The 15,333-nt window shown below is 40.8% G+C and overlaps 1 protein-coding gene across 1 annotated transcript in view; it reads right to left on the bottom strand.

Moving 5' to 3' along the window:
* The window catches only part of EHF (ETS homologous factor), a 35,658-nt gene that overhangs the window by 2,857 nt on the left and 17,468 nt on the right, over positions 1-15,333 (bottom strand). Inside the window, exons 3-8 of the mRNA XM_084630474.1 lie at positions 10,034-10,279; positions 8,404-8,463; positions 5,836-5,904; positions 5,676-5,744; positions 1,858-1,917; positions 295-490 (exon numbers count right to left, since the gene is read on the bottom strand). Coding sequence (XP_084486600.1) covers positions 295-490; positions 1,858-1,917; positions 5,676-5,744; positions 5,836-5,904; positions 8,404-8,463; positions 10,034-10,279 — 700 coding nt within the window. The remainder of the gene's footprint in view (positions 1-294; positions 491-1,857; positions 1,918-5,675; positions 5,745-5,835; positions 5,905-8,403; positions 8,464-10,033; positions 10,280-15,333) is intronic.

The raw sequence follows: 15,333 nt of genomic DNA, 5'->3' as shown, positions 1-15,333 counted from the left end.
TCCTTGAGCTGGTTCCTTTGCAGAGGGGTGAGTTTTACCTTTTGTGTTTTACCTTCTATATCAGTTAGTTTCACCTGTTTGTGTGGCTTGTTCACACAGCAACAAGGGAGACAAAAACACTTTAAAAAATAAGAAAATGTATTTATAACCGCCTCAAAATCAATAAGGGAACTCAGATGGCAGGTGTAGCCAATGAAACTGCTTTTAACTAATTTTTTAAAATAAACAAAATTCCAAATGGATGCAATATCTCTTTAATTATTTGAGGATTCATGTTTTCTCAACTCATGCTACCTCATGGCCCGGCTGAGTTTCTCATAAGTCATGCTGCTATTGTTTTTCTTCTTTCCCCAGAGCTGAGCCACCGCCTCAGATTTTAAGAACCTGAAGACACCTTCAGATCGGTCTTCCCACTTTATTAATCCTGGGTTCTTCTCTGAATTCAGGAGAATATCTCTAATAAATTCCCAGAGGTGAGTTCCTCGAGGATCTGAAAGAAGATGGAAGAAACAGAAAGACTTTCTCTGGGGTATTTTTTTGTTTTTATTTTATTTTCGTATGGTAGGTTGCTCACAGAAAATGACTTGTCTGCCAAGAAACCATAATCTGACTATGCCTCCAGACTTCCATGTATGTTGTCTGAGATGTGTAAAGCAGTAATCTAAGAGGCAAGGTGGGTGAGGTAATACCTTTTATTTGACCAACTTCTGATAGTGAGAGAGGCAAGCTTTCGAGCCACTCAGAGCTCTTCTTCAGGTCTGGGAAAGGTACTCTAAGCGTCTCAGCTAAATGCAAGGTGGGACAGATTGTTTAGCATAAGTACTTAGCACATAGTCTAAGGGACCATTCAAGGTAAAAAGCTTGTCTCTGTCACCAATAGAAGTTGGTCCAAAAAAAGATTGTACCTCACCCACCTTGTGTCTCTCATATTCGGGGACCAACACAGCTACAACTACACTGCATAAAGCAGTAATCTTGACATTTCTCAAATTGAGGTTATCTTCAGAATAGCTCCTCACAGATTTGCATATCTCAGTAAGGTTGCAGCAAAATACTGCACCGACTCACCCTCAGAAACTTGCATGCAACACAGAGAAATGGCGCCTAAGCCAGTCTTTATTTCATATTTCAAAGCCCAGCTCTTTGCATTAATCCTATCAAGTGTGTACCCTGTTGAAGCCACATACCTCAGACCACTGCTCTGTTGCTTAATCCTTCTACACCATGACTTTTGGCACTTATACCCATTCAGGAAGGAAGAGCACTTGGAGTGATTTGCCCAGAAAGCTGTGGCATTCTCCCCTACTAAAGACTAAGGAGGAGATTTTCATGACTCATTTGCCGAAATATTTGGATGGAAATATTTGCACAACCATGGTGTAACCTTCCCTTAAATCTCCATAGTGGATGTGGATAATGAATCCTTCCTTAGTGGAGGGACAAGCCCAGGGCATTGCAAGGATTGAATTTCTCAGAGAGGAGTTCGTTCTGGTGGCCAAGGCATCTCCTAACTTATTTTCAACACAGCAATCATGTTTTAAAGGAGGACACAGTAAACATTCATCTAATTCTGTGTTTCTGAAAGGTCCTTATTGATTAGAGCATTATTTGGAACCTCTACTCTACCCTGGACAAAGCCAACTCAAACAATGGGAGCAAAGTATAACAGAGAGAAACAGTTGGTCAGGTCCTCAGCTGGTGTAAATCAGTGTAGCTCCATTTGACCCATATGCTTTGAAACTGGGCTCTTTTTTTTTTTTTTTATTGCTTCCTTCCTTCCCAAAACTTGAACCTAAGCTTATACTGTCTCTGGGCCGTTAATCAAGCCACCAGTGTTGCCATAAGCAGTTGACTTACTGTGCTTCTTGGTGTGGGACTTTGGGGGATGATCTTGTGTTTTTTTCTCATCTGAAGACTCTGCAGAGGATGAAAATGAAACCATTCTAATAAACTTGGCTAAAGGTTTTCTGTTGACTAGCAGATTAAAACATAACCTCAAAAATGAATAAGTGCCTGTTTTAAAGATAATCAGCTTTCAAAAAGTAAATGAGTAATCCAGAGAGATATTTTTGCTTTCTGAGTTATATTTTAATCAGCCAGGCTACACATCACAAAGAGATCATTGATGAATAAAGGACAAATACAGAGGTATAGAGTTGACTCTGGAAATGTTAATTAGATTAACAAATACCTCACCCCATGTCCCTTGCACCATGTATGTCAGAGTGAAAAATAAGAGGATCATATCTATAAAAGCAATCCAGAATTCTCCCATTATGGCCCAGAGTTTGCTGTAGCATGTAACTTTGGGGGCTTTTTTGTTTGTTTGATTGTTTGTTTGTTGTTCTATAGATGATCTAATGTGAATTGTATGTACTGGTACAAATGTAATGTACACCCACCTGCCTAAATGCAGAATTATCTGACAAGGCATTGTTCTTAAGAAAATAAATACAAGCCGAGTAGTCCCAGAACTCAAGCCAGTGTTGTTAGGAATTTTTGACACCTGGGCACATATATTTTATTTTTACAGCTATAAGCCACAAGAATATGCTGCTTCTCATCAGTGCAACATTTTTGCCTGTAAACACTCTTAAAAGGCATCAGATTTCTAGCTAAGCCATTCCTCAGAAACTAAGAATAAAGAAGTCGTATTTATTCATTTCTTATCACCTAGCTAGAAGATGATATTTCTGTGTTTAGTAGTCATCTTCTTGGAAATTAACAAAATCTGAATCTATTACTGACATTAACACAAAAGGTTTCTTATAATCAGGCTGAGAACTTTCACAAGGTCTATGAGACAATTTTAATTATAAGTCCCTCTTGCGCTTGCTCTGCAGGATATTTAGTGCCTGAATTCCATAAATGCTTAAGACCCATGCATGTTTTTCCAGTGGCTAAGTATTCACAATTACCATAATTTTGCATAGAAAGCAGGAATTTACATGTGCAAATGACTTAATGTAAATATCTATTTGCATAAAATCTTGCCTGATTTGCACATGCATCTGCAATAATTGCATGTAAAAAAATGGGTGCAAAAATATTTACAGACATACTGTACTCTACATCAATTGGAAATATGAACTCAAAAGTAAGGTTCTCCAAAAAACTGAATATTAGGTCTGGGTGCAGGCCTGAAATATTGAAAAAAAAATCATTTCAGGTCAGCCTGGGTGAAAGTGTTGTGAAATTTTTAGTGAACCAAAATGTTCAAAAAAATTAATTTCAATGTTGAGTGTTTTTAATACATTTTAAATTATTTTTAAAATTTTCCAAAACAAAGGCAAAATGTTTCATTTCATAAATGCTGAAATGAACCCTTTCTGACATTTTTGGAAAAAAACATTCTGACCAAAACAATTTGCCAAAATGGGTCTAAATTTGTGAATGGTTTCGGTTAACCCAATTTTGCATTTTTGTATCTGTGAAACATTTTTTTCACCCAAGCTTTTGCTCAGCTCTACTCAGGGAAGAGAGGACAGTCCCTGCCTACCCTGTTTTAAATCTGATATAGCATGGTCTTGACCTACAGCTGCAAATCAGCTCTGGGCTCATTTTATATATCCTGCCCACTTTCAGAGAGTCCACTGTTTACTTGCCTGCCCACTTTCAGAGAGCACCAGCCACTGATCGAAGTCACTGAGCTTGTCAACTGTATATCAAAAGTCAGTGGGACTTTTGTCTTGTTTAAGGACTGCAGGGTCAGGTCCTTAATTTGTGGGTAGTTTTACCTAAAAATACGATTATTAAAAAAAACACCTGATTTTAGAATCCCCTAAATTACCTTAAAATGGCTTTGGTGTGTTCGACTTAGCTGGTAATTTATTCAATGAAAGTCAGTTGCCTTCTACTTAGTGATTTATTCCTTATTACACTTGTGTAAACAGCCTCCCATTCTGCCTTTACTCTTCCACGGCGCCCTGTTCTGAGCACACACCATTAGAAGGCTGGGGCTTGACAGATGAAAAGAATTATGATGCAGTTTCAACCTTGCAAAACTTGTGACAAAAGATTTCACATTATTTGCATATGATTCAGAATGAGCTACTTCTTTACGGGATATACAAATTTAGTTTTTACAACAGGCTGTGCCCTTGGCGAGACACCCTAACTCTAGGCTCAACAAGTCAGCGTATAAACACACCAAGCCAAGAATCTTGCTGTTCCCAGCACTGTCAGAAAGCTCTGAAGAGCTGGCAGGCATTTTATGAGAATGGGCATTGGCAAGAGAAAGAGCAATTGGATTTGGTGGGGTTTTTTAACATTTATTGCTGAATACATTTGTTTAAACCGCACATCACCTTGTCGAGCCTTGCTGTGCTTCTAGGTGAGGGCCACGCTTATGCTCTAATAAATTAGTTAGTCTCTAAGGTGCCACAAGTCCTCCTGTTCTTTATGCAGATACTGTTACTGTAATCTGCCCTTTAATTGTGTCAGGTGAATTTAAGGACGAGGGCCCAGTGGGCAAATGAACTGGATAGCACCCAGCATGAGTCTCAGTGGGGAGCTGCGGTGGCAGTGGAAGGAGTGTAGTCCCATTGCATGTCTTCTTTCCATCTCTTCCCCATATCCAGTTCTTTCACCTTTCTTTTCTCTCTTTCTCTCTCTCACCCTGATATTTTTCTACCTTTGATTCTTTTTCAGTATTTGTTTCTCTTTGGATTACTTTCTCTTTTCCCCCTTTTCTTTCCTTATGTTTTCTCTCCTTCTTCCCCATGTTCCCTCAAGAGTCCTTGCTTCTTGTCTATATCGACTTTTTCTTCTCATCTTTCTCCTTCCTTCTCTCTCTTCTTCCCTTCTTCTACCAATTCTCCAATCACTCTTCCTTTCTTCTCTTCTCATCAGTTCTCTCTCTCCTCTTTCCTCACTTCCTGCCCACTGCTGCCACTAAGACACCATCCTCTAAATCATGCTTGCCATATTTTCATGTGTCCACCCACCACCACCCATTTATGCTTTTACCACTCTCTACTCCCCACGCACCTGTCACTCACCCACTATCACACTTGCCTACAAAAAGGCAGATTATATTCTTGTTACATCCTCTTTATACTGCTCAGGAGGTGCAAAGAGGCCATCAAAGGGGTAAAATGGCATGCTGTGGACATGATGTGCAGAGACACCATAGGGCTGGAGTAGGTGATCCACTGAAGCTGTGGGAAAGCTGCCTGGGAAGTATGTCCGGGAAGACCCGCTGCTCTGGGGCAGTTCCCAGACATACTTATGCCTGCCCTATGGCCGCTCTGTGCTGATGTAACACCATATCTGGCCATTGATACCTGAATATATATATGAATCACTTTTCTCACCGCTGAAATGCACTTCTGAGGTTGTGCACAGCCACACTACACAACAGGTTATGACAGGATAGGGACATCTTATCTTTCTAACACTGTCTCTTCCACCTTGAGTCAGGAAAAGACATGGGGAGTCACCCTGAGGTTACTGATTATCTGAAGTTCTTTTTTCTCGACAAAGAGAGGAGAGCCGTGCACCTTTCAAATAACTATTTAGTTAGGATCGCTAAAGTAACTAATATCAACATCAATATTGCTTGGATTAAAACTACTGGATACCTACACTCAGACCTGCAACAGAAGCCTTTCATATAGCAGTAATTCTAGGGTGTGTGACACAAATGATCAGCAATAGAATTAAGAGATTCTTACCAAGAGGCTGGTGACTGGTAGTAGTTGTGGAAATCTGTTCACGACAGAAAGTTTTACTGTCCAATAACTCTGGAGATTAAAAAGAAAAAGTTTAACGTTAACATCCTCTTACCACAATAAAACACTTTATAAATGCCTGAAGCATTGTGATGTTAGTTACCTACTGTGCTACCATAACCACTGTCATACAAATAATTCTCTTCTTTCCAGGAGGCCATTAAAGACGGATCTGAAGATAGGGACCAAAAGGAAAGTCTGTATCAGTAAAAGAATACTATGCAGCAGTGAGGTGAGTAACAATGAGACACTGAACCAGTAGGAATAAGAGAAAGGTGACAAATAAAAGACCACGGGGAAAAAAACATGCAAGTTGCTACACCATAGACTGTTACATTCACCCATGCCATTTGTACACTAGGGCAAATTTGTTAATACAGAATATTTATTTTTTAAAAATACTTTGTCTTGGCCTGAATTTTTCTATTCTCTCAGGTAATATTTCAACTATGTGTGTTCCAATGGAAGATCAGTTTCTCTTCCTGACCCATCAGTGAAGTGTGTGACGTTATACTTTGTTGCTACAGAAATGATTGCATCCTCAACAATTCAGCATTCTAGTAGAATTGAAGAAATTAAGGTTTATTCTTTGTTTGTATTATGGTGGTTCCCCGAAGCCCTCACTGAGGCCAGGGCTCCCTTTGGTTAGGTGACATATCAGTTCATAGAAAAAAACATGATATAACTGAAAGTTCAATCTTCTATGTGGGTCCCATTTTATATTATTAGATACCAATGCAGAATCTCTATTGAGGATCATACTGAGGGCCTGTTGCTAAACTTACATATATCCTTAACCTAAAGGACATTTTATTGGGCACAAAATGCATAACCCATGAATATGGAAGATTTTTAAAGCCACCCTTAGACTCATAGTGCTCCATACAATACAAGGAAAATTCAATGGAATGTTATAATAGCAGACTCATAACCTGCACACATTTGATTTTCTTGTCAGCAGCTGGTGAAATCATAATGCTTTTTGCATTACAACTTTTCAGGCCAGAGAAGTTAAGTTTGTCTTTCTTTCTCTTTCAAAATCAAAGGCAATGAAGCATAAGACTCAAATTTGGGATTTATTTATTTTTTCAAGTTAATGCAATTGGAAACTGAAAATGAGTCACTAGCTAAATCATCTTGTTTGGCTGCGTTAACATTTATGACATGGGAATTTAGCAGGCATTCAAACTTATAGCTACATGTTGGGGCATCCTGAGCCCATGTTCTTACAGTAGCACACACCCTTTTCTTGTTTGGACATCTGATCCACCGACTGTTGTCTCTGAAAATAAACCTTACCCAGCTAAAGCTTGTGGGGATTATTTGGCCTCACGCTTACAGCTATGCCAGCATCCACACTGAGGCAACCTTCCTTGACTTAGTAGGACCAGATAGGATTCCCCTCTGAACCCACCAACTTCATTTCTATCTCATCACAAGGAGCTGGCTTGTAGCCATATCAAGTTCTCCCATCCTCAAGAAAGTTGCACGCCCAGCCCCTGCCAGCTCATGGACATACTGACTGCGCCTGGATAATTGAACCTGGGCTTTTCATGTGGCAATGAGCAGAGAATCACCACAGCCCCACTGCACCAGCCGCAATCCAGCAATAGTTTTTAATAGTGGAGAAGTGGCCACCATAAAAAAAAAAGGGAATACACAAGGCTTTAAAATTTGCACAGTCTGTAGATGAATACTTTGTGAAGACCTTGTGTATCTCTACTGAGGGGTGGATTAAGACTTAATCAGGCCAAGATCCACAACGATATTGGGGATTCCTCCTCAGAGATATTTTCTTTCTCATCCAGAAGACCTTTCCTTTCTCCAACTCAAATACAGTCAACTCCCCTCCAGCAGAAAGCCAACCTGTAGCTATACACAGGACGGTTACCTGCTACTCTACCCCTGTGTCTCATTGTTCTGTCTGACCCAGCTCTGACCAAGGGGAACATATACCAAAGACCCTAAATTCCTGCCTTGATCTGTGCCTAGCTGTATTCTATGCCACAGGGAAAAGGCAATAGACCTATGAATGAAATAGGCTGTCAGTGTTTGTCTGAAACACTCCACGCTATAAGCTGGTGTTGATTCTTCTGGGAAATAGTAAGTAGGTATGCCAGTGGCTCATTAACACACCCACATATAAGGGACTTGAGAGTGGCTATGTAGAGAGAAGATCTGGAATGTGAGCTGAGCCATTCTTGGAAAGGAACCCTGAAAATGGCCAAAGTTGAGGAGAAGACTTGAGCTTGATTTTGTTTTGTTCCATTGTCATTCTTTTTAACAATGAAACCAAGCCCCAGGGAGGAAGTTATGAGCCACTACAAATTGTGCAAACTGTCTTTGGAGGAAGGCAATGAAGACACTGGACATGTGACATTTTAGAGGTCTCCTAACTGAGTAACCCTATGCAATCTAGTGCTTCTGGTACCATGTGAGACCTCAGAGATTCAGTAAAGAGAATTTACTGACATTTTTAAAAGCTCAGTTTTAATTTCATTACTATTATTTAATGACCTCTTCTCTGGAAAACAGACTTGTTTTGGTATTTAAGTGAAGCTGTTACTAAAACATCCACTATGAACTTTATCTTAGCAGCTATTTTCCTTGATCATTGACACCCAAGTAAAGTCAAGTTACCTGGTACACCATAACAACTGCTATTACTCACCTGTTTGTTCTGTTTTAACAACGACATTATGTGATGGGTACATTTCACTGCCACACTGACCTGCAAGAGATTGCATGGGAGAGGGGAGGTGTAATTATGCACACTGCACACAAAGGAAAGATAGGGCTTCAAGCAGGGATCAATACCAAAGGGCTAATTTTTAAAAGACATGAGGACATACACACACACATACACACACACACATCCTCTTCCACACCCTGTGAACTCCTCATTTAACTTCTTAGTGTGAATCTGCTAAATTACTATGCTATGACTGGAAATGGGAAGTGTCTGGTGGATGGATAGAAGAAAGGAAGGAAGAGTCTATCATTGTTACCTTACTACGTCTATTTCAGAGACAAGACGGGTGAGGTAATATCTTTTATGGGACCAACTTCTGTTGAGCGAGTGAGAGAGGGTGAGAGAGACAAGCTTTCGAGGCACACAGAGCTCTTCTTCAGCTCTGGGAAAGGTACTCTGTGCATCACAGCTAAATGCAAGGTGGAACAGATTGTTTGGCATAAGTAGTTAGCACGTATTCTAAGGGACCAGTCAAGGTAGAGTGGCCCATTAACACCCCAGAAGTCATAGGACAAAAAGAGGGGTTAGTGGATTACAGATTGTTGTAATAAACCATAAATCCAGTGTCTCTGTTCAGTTCATGATTTTTAGTGTCTAGCAGAATTATGAAGTTAAGCTCCCAAGCTCATCTTTTGAAAGTGTTGTGCAGGTTTCCTTTGTGGATGAGGACTCATAGGTCAGATATAGAGTGAGTGTTTTGTGACTTGTTCACCCACAGGTAATAGGGTGTTTTTGTCTTTTATCATTTTCCTGTGTCATTTCATTCGAGAGGGTAGTGATTGTCTGGTTTCACCCACATAGTTGTTATTGGGGCATTTAGTGCACTGGATGAGGTACGCCGCATGTTGTGATATGGACTGTGTAGGATCCATGGATCTTGAAAGGTGTATTGTGGGGGGTGTTGATCATTGTAGAGCGGAGATATGTCTACAGGTTTTGCATCTGTTGTTCTGGAAGGGGCTGGTGCCGCTTTAAGTTGATGTATTTCTCTCTCACCAATGGAAGTTGGTCCAATGAAAGATATTACTTCACCCTCTCTAATGTCTTGGGACCAACACAGCTACAACTACCCTGCATACATCTATTTCAGTCATTTAACAGAATGAGTTGCCTTCTTGCTACATGAGGCCTCAAAAGCACGGAGGGGAGTTCTACATTTCTGCACACCTATGAATCTCCTGAGCATCAGTGGGTTACAGAGCTCCTTTCTGTAATATAAGAATGTGGGCTACTTGTTAATAAAGAAAAACTTTGTCTTTATTGATAAAACATCCCATCTTTTTTCATGGTCTTTCCCCAGTACTGCTAAATTGACTAATGTCTTGTAGATCAGGTAAGACCTTAGTAAAGTGGGGGATAACCAGGAGTTTCAATCCTGTGTCTCTTAGGAGCTCAGCAGCAATGAAGTTGCACTCTTGGGAAACTCTTAAACCCCTCACGAGCAGAGCTTCAGTCACTGCAAGGCTGAGGAACATAAGTGGCCTTAGATCAAACCCAGAATTCACAAAATTGTGGTTGCAGTCCTGTCCATGCACTAGTGTATATTTACCATTCCATTTTAGGTGCTGAAGGTTGCTGTAAAGAAGTTGGCCGGCTCTCCCAGCTGCCTGGGTGAATTCGTGCAAAGTCATGCTGCATAGGTGTTCGCCATCGATGTCAAAGTCCTGGAAAGGTATGCAGTTGGCATCCAGCTGGTTGGTATCCAGGAAATGCTGTAGCCACTCCCACACCTGGTACTTGGTCCAGTATTGAGGGTGTATCTCATGCCACTGAGTTCCATAGAAACTGCCAGGCACTGGAAAGAGAAATGTTACGAATTTACTCTATCTGTTAACACAACAGTAATACCAAGATAGAATGTCTGTGTACCGTGTACAGGAAAGAAAGCATGGTCTAGTCCTTAAAGCACATCACTGGAAGCCAGCAGATCTTAATTCTCTCTCCAGTCCCTAACACTAACTTGCTGATTATCCTTGAGCAAGTCACTTCAGTGCTCTTTGACTCAGCTTCTCGATCTGTAAAATGGAAAGAATCAAACTAACGTAGGTTACTGGGGTATTGTGGGGATTAATTCATTCATGTTTGTAACATGCTTTCATATTCTTGGGTGGAAGGCTCTACCAGTGGGAAAAATATTAGAGCATAGATGTATTGACGCCCACATGGGAAAAGGCACCTTTGATGTATGTATAATAATGATGGGCCAAATCCTGCAGTTCTTGTTTAGGCAAAACTCCCTTTGAGATGAGTGGGAGTTTGGCTTGAATAAGTACGGAACAAATGCTGAATATGAACTTCAGTATTTAGCCCAATAATGACCAAATAAATGTATATTTAAAGGTATATTATTACGTAGTAAAATCTATCATATATAACCACCACCAACATCAGCTGTATAGCAGAGCTGGCATCCAAGGCAGAGAAACAAATCATGCCTTGTGTTTGGAGATACCTCAAAGAGATCTCTTAATATGCAAGGCTCCCTAATTTGTTCCTCAGAGGTTTTACTGAATATCTAAATTCTTTGTTGATTGGCCAAATCCTCCAGAACAGCCTCTGTTATGTTCTTTCATGACAGTAATTTGCATTAAAAATGCTAGAATCTGAGTACGCAAAAAGGATTTGTGCCTGCCAATGGGGTAATGAGATGTCAATATTTACAGATGATACCAAGCTGAGAGGGATTGCAAGTGCTTTGGAGGATAGGATTAAAACTCAAAATGATCTGGACAAACTGGAGAAATAGTCTGAAGTAAACAGGATGAAATTCAATAAGTACAAATTCAAAGTACTCCACTTAGGAAGGAATAATCAGTTGCACACACACAAAATGGGAAATGACTGCCTAGGAAGGAGTACTGCAGAAAGGGATCTGGGGGTCATAGTGGATCACAAGCTAAATATGAGTCAACGGTGTAACACTGTTGCAAAAAAAGCAAACATCATTCTGGGATGTATTAGCAGGAGTGTTGTAAGCAAGACACAAGAAGTAATTCTTCCGCTCTGCTCCACGCTGATTAGGCCTCAACTAGAGTATTGTGTCCAGTTCTGGGCGCCACATTGCAGGAAAGATGTGGACAAATTGGAAAAAGTCCAGAGAAGAGCAACAAAAATGATTAAAGGTCTATAAAACATGACCTATGAGGGAAGATTGAAAAAAATGGGTTTGTTTAGTCTGGAGAAGAAAAGACTGAGGGGGGAACATGATAACAGTTTTCAAGTACATAAAAGATTTTTACAAGGAGGAGGGAGAAAAAATTGTTCTTCTTAACCTCTGAGGATAGGACAAGAAGCAATGGGCTTAAATTGCAGCAAGGGCGGTTTAGGCTGGACATTGGGAAAAACTTCCTAACAATCAGGGTGGTTAAGCACTGGAATAAATTGCCCAGGGAGGTCATGGAATCTCCATCACTGGGGATTTTTAAGAGCAGGTTAGAAAAATACCTGTCAGGGATGGTCTAGATAATACTTAGTTCTGCCTTGAGTGCCTAGATGACCTCTTGAGGTCCCTTCCAGTCCTATGATTCTATGTCCTAATTTACCAAGGCGAGTGCAAGCACCACGAGTGATTGCTGGGAGTACTGCATGTGGTACGGGGAGGAGAGCAACAATCCTGCACGGACTTGACAACTTGTGGGCTGTCTAATCTCCGACAGAAGGACTGGAATGGAAAGTAATTCAATGAGAGGCAACTCATAGCCTGATTTCTACCTCTGGCAGTTTAGGAATCCTGAGATTTGTGTGTGCAAAAGTTAGTGTGCACAATGTAGTGGTGAAAATATTAACTACGTGATGTATAGTAATACATCTAATATATAATAACAAATATTAATATTAATATGTATGCAGTGTTGTAAATTTGCACAGCACTTTACACACACACACACCAGACCTTATTCACATTGACCAGTAACCTCTTCTGTAAATGAGACTATTCACAGTGTCAGGAACTACTCAGTGAATAAACATATCAGAGTCTGGCCCTGAGAAAGAGACATATTTCCTGCCCTAAAGAGTTTACAACCTAGATAAGCCAGGACAAGCACACACAAGGCAGGAGAGGGGATGATGTGTTGGGATTGTTCGTGCGGAAAAGAACAAAAACAGGACTGCTTGAAGAGGTGGGGTTGAAGGAAGAATTTGAAGCAGGAAAGAGACGGTGCTTGGAAAACGAGGACAATGAGATGGTTCCAGACATAGTCTATAGTATGAAAAAAGGCATGAGGTGAAACTTGGGGAAAGGAAACAAACTATTATTGGAAAGGGCACAGGGGAAGTAGTGGGAAATGAGAACAGATGCAGATAGGGCCTTCGAGATGAGGATAGGGAATCTGAATTTGATGCAAGAAGGAGCAGGAAACCAAAAAGAGGGCTCCAAAGAGAGGGATCATATGGCTAGAGCAATAGGAGAGGAAGATGACTTTAGCAGCAATAATTTGAATACTCGAGTGGCAAAAATCTGAGAAGCAGGGATGCCAAGTAGGTGTGGATTTCAGCAGTCAAGTTCATTAGGATATGAATAAGGTTTTAGCAGGGGAAGATGGGAGCATAAGGAAAGGCCAGATTGCTCTAGGTCAGTGGTTCCCAAACTTGTTCCGCCGCTTGTGCACAGAAAGCCCCTGGTGGGCCGGACCAGTTTGTTTACCTGCCACGTCCACAGGTTCGGCCGATCGCAGCTCCCAGTGGCCACAGTTCGCTGCTCCAGGCCAATGGGAGCTGCTGGAAGCAGCGGCCAGTACGTCCCTCGGCCCGCACCACTTCCAGCAGCTCCCATTGGCCTGGAGCAGCGAACTGCGGCCACTGGGAGCCGCGATCGGCCGAACCTGCAGACGTGGCAGGTAAACAAATTGGCCCAACCCGCGAGGGGCTTTCCCTGAACAAGCAGTGGGATAAGTTTGGGAACCACTGGTCTAGCTCATCTACAAGATATGGGCTTAATGCAGCAATTAATGGGTGAAATTCTATGCCCTGTGTTGTACCCGAGGGCAGACTTGGTGATCATAGTGATCCCTTATGACCTTGAATTCTATTAATTTGTTGTGTTTCTGTCTTTGAAAATGTGGCAGTGTCTATGTACGACATTGATACAGTATTCTCATTGCTTAACTAAATATTACTATTTATATTATTTATATTTATTTAACACCAAGAGTGTGCTAGATACTTTGCATAAATAGAGGAGATCAAGTTCCTTGCTCCAAAAAGCTTAAAATCTAAAGCTAAGATATAAGAAGCACATACTATACCTTTCTATTCGCTTTCTATAATAAGAATAAATTATATCTGGTTAAAAAATAATCCCCAAAAGAGGGGGTGTGAAATTTTGCCAGTTTCAGATTAAAAATAATAAAACTCTAATTCTGTCTGAAGGTGGGCAAAATGCTCTTTTTTTACTTTATCAGAATTTCACAGCAAAACCAGATATTTCTGATAATAGCACAGAACGGGAATCCTAACTTTAAGGCCCACGAAATGGTGGTGCAGGCCCCTGATGTTTTTACATATATTTCTAAAAATTGTAATGTTGGTGAAAACACTACAAAAACAAATATATAGTCAAAAAGGGACCAGAGCAAGGCTGCTTAGCCACCTCGATGAAAAAGCTCTGTGTAGGCAAAGCAAAGCAGCACTATATAAAGATGGCTTATTAATCAGATAAGGCTTATGTGTTAGCTAGAATTATTAAATTGGCCAGAAAGTCCCACAGAGAATCCCCCTTCTCCTATCTTAATAAAGGTTCGCTCCAGCCATACTGAGCTAAACAAAGTGGAATGATGTGCCAATAGGTGATACTAAGGACAGCATATTTCAGCCCCCACATATCTCAGTCCTGGACTCGGGAGGTCATGAGAGATAAGGGGGGGAAATTGAGTGATTTTTTTTTCTAAAATTTTAAATTCAAATTTTTAAAATTTGAGATGTCATCCATGTTCTAAAATTCCAGCTCTATATTTGACTGATAGGTGGGAACGCAGGGGGAATTTTCAAGCTCCTGCTCTGCAAGTCAAAAAATTGTCAAGAATCATCTTTACTGTATGAGCCTTCCATCCCAGGCACTGATACAGTATTGCCTATTCTAGCCAAAAACAAGACTATCCAACATGGTTGTGAGAAATGTTAGTAATACAATCCCCAAGTTTCCCTAGCTACCACTACCAGGGAACAAGGGGTATCTCAGGAGCAGATTGCTGTGGGTGCAGAACCATTTGCAGCTTGCAGTTGCAGGATTGTGGGGAATTAATTGCTATGTTGGGGGCTCCAGAAAGTAACAATGGGATTTAGAAGCCACTGGGCACCCTCCGAAGGCCATAAGAAACGTGGTTGGCCTGTCTCCCTGCAGGCTGCAGTCTTAGAAAGGGGGAGAGGACATTTGCAGGCCACCAGTTCTCAAACCAGAAGACTTTAAAGGTTAAAGGGGGGTTCTTGTTGAGAGAGGAGAGTGGGCATGTGGAGGGAATTGCAGAGAGGAAGATATAGGTTGACTTGGAATTTCAGACTCATGTGAATTCAAAACTGGAAGTGAATCCTGAATGATTGCAAAGGTAAAAATCTCTGAAAATAAAATCCACCAGTTTAGGCTTGCAAAATCCCATGTAAACTGAAACTAGCGCTTCTCACTCAAACATGATTTTCACCATGAATCCTAGTAGACAAAATGAAAGGCAACCCAGTGTGTTTATCAAGGGCACTATTATATATTATAAGGTATTTAGGAATCACACAGAGAAAAGAAACAGAGCTCCTTTAAGTTCTGAATGAGAGACTCTTCACTGTACATTTCGTTATAGCATTTTACAGGACTGTGATTAGTGTGTGATATAGGGTGCTTGCTTGACTTGATTTTAAGGT

The sequence above is a fragment of the Lepidochelys olivacea genome (genome assembly GCF_965140295.1).
Source record: "Lepidochelys olivacea isolate rLepOli2 genome assembly, chromosome: 6".
NCBI classification, from domain to species: domain Eukaryota; kingdom Metazoa; phylum Chordata; order Testudines; family Cheloniidae; genus Lepidochelys; species Lepidochelys olivacea.
This window is presented reverse-complemented; position numbering and strand designations above follow the sequence as displayed.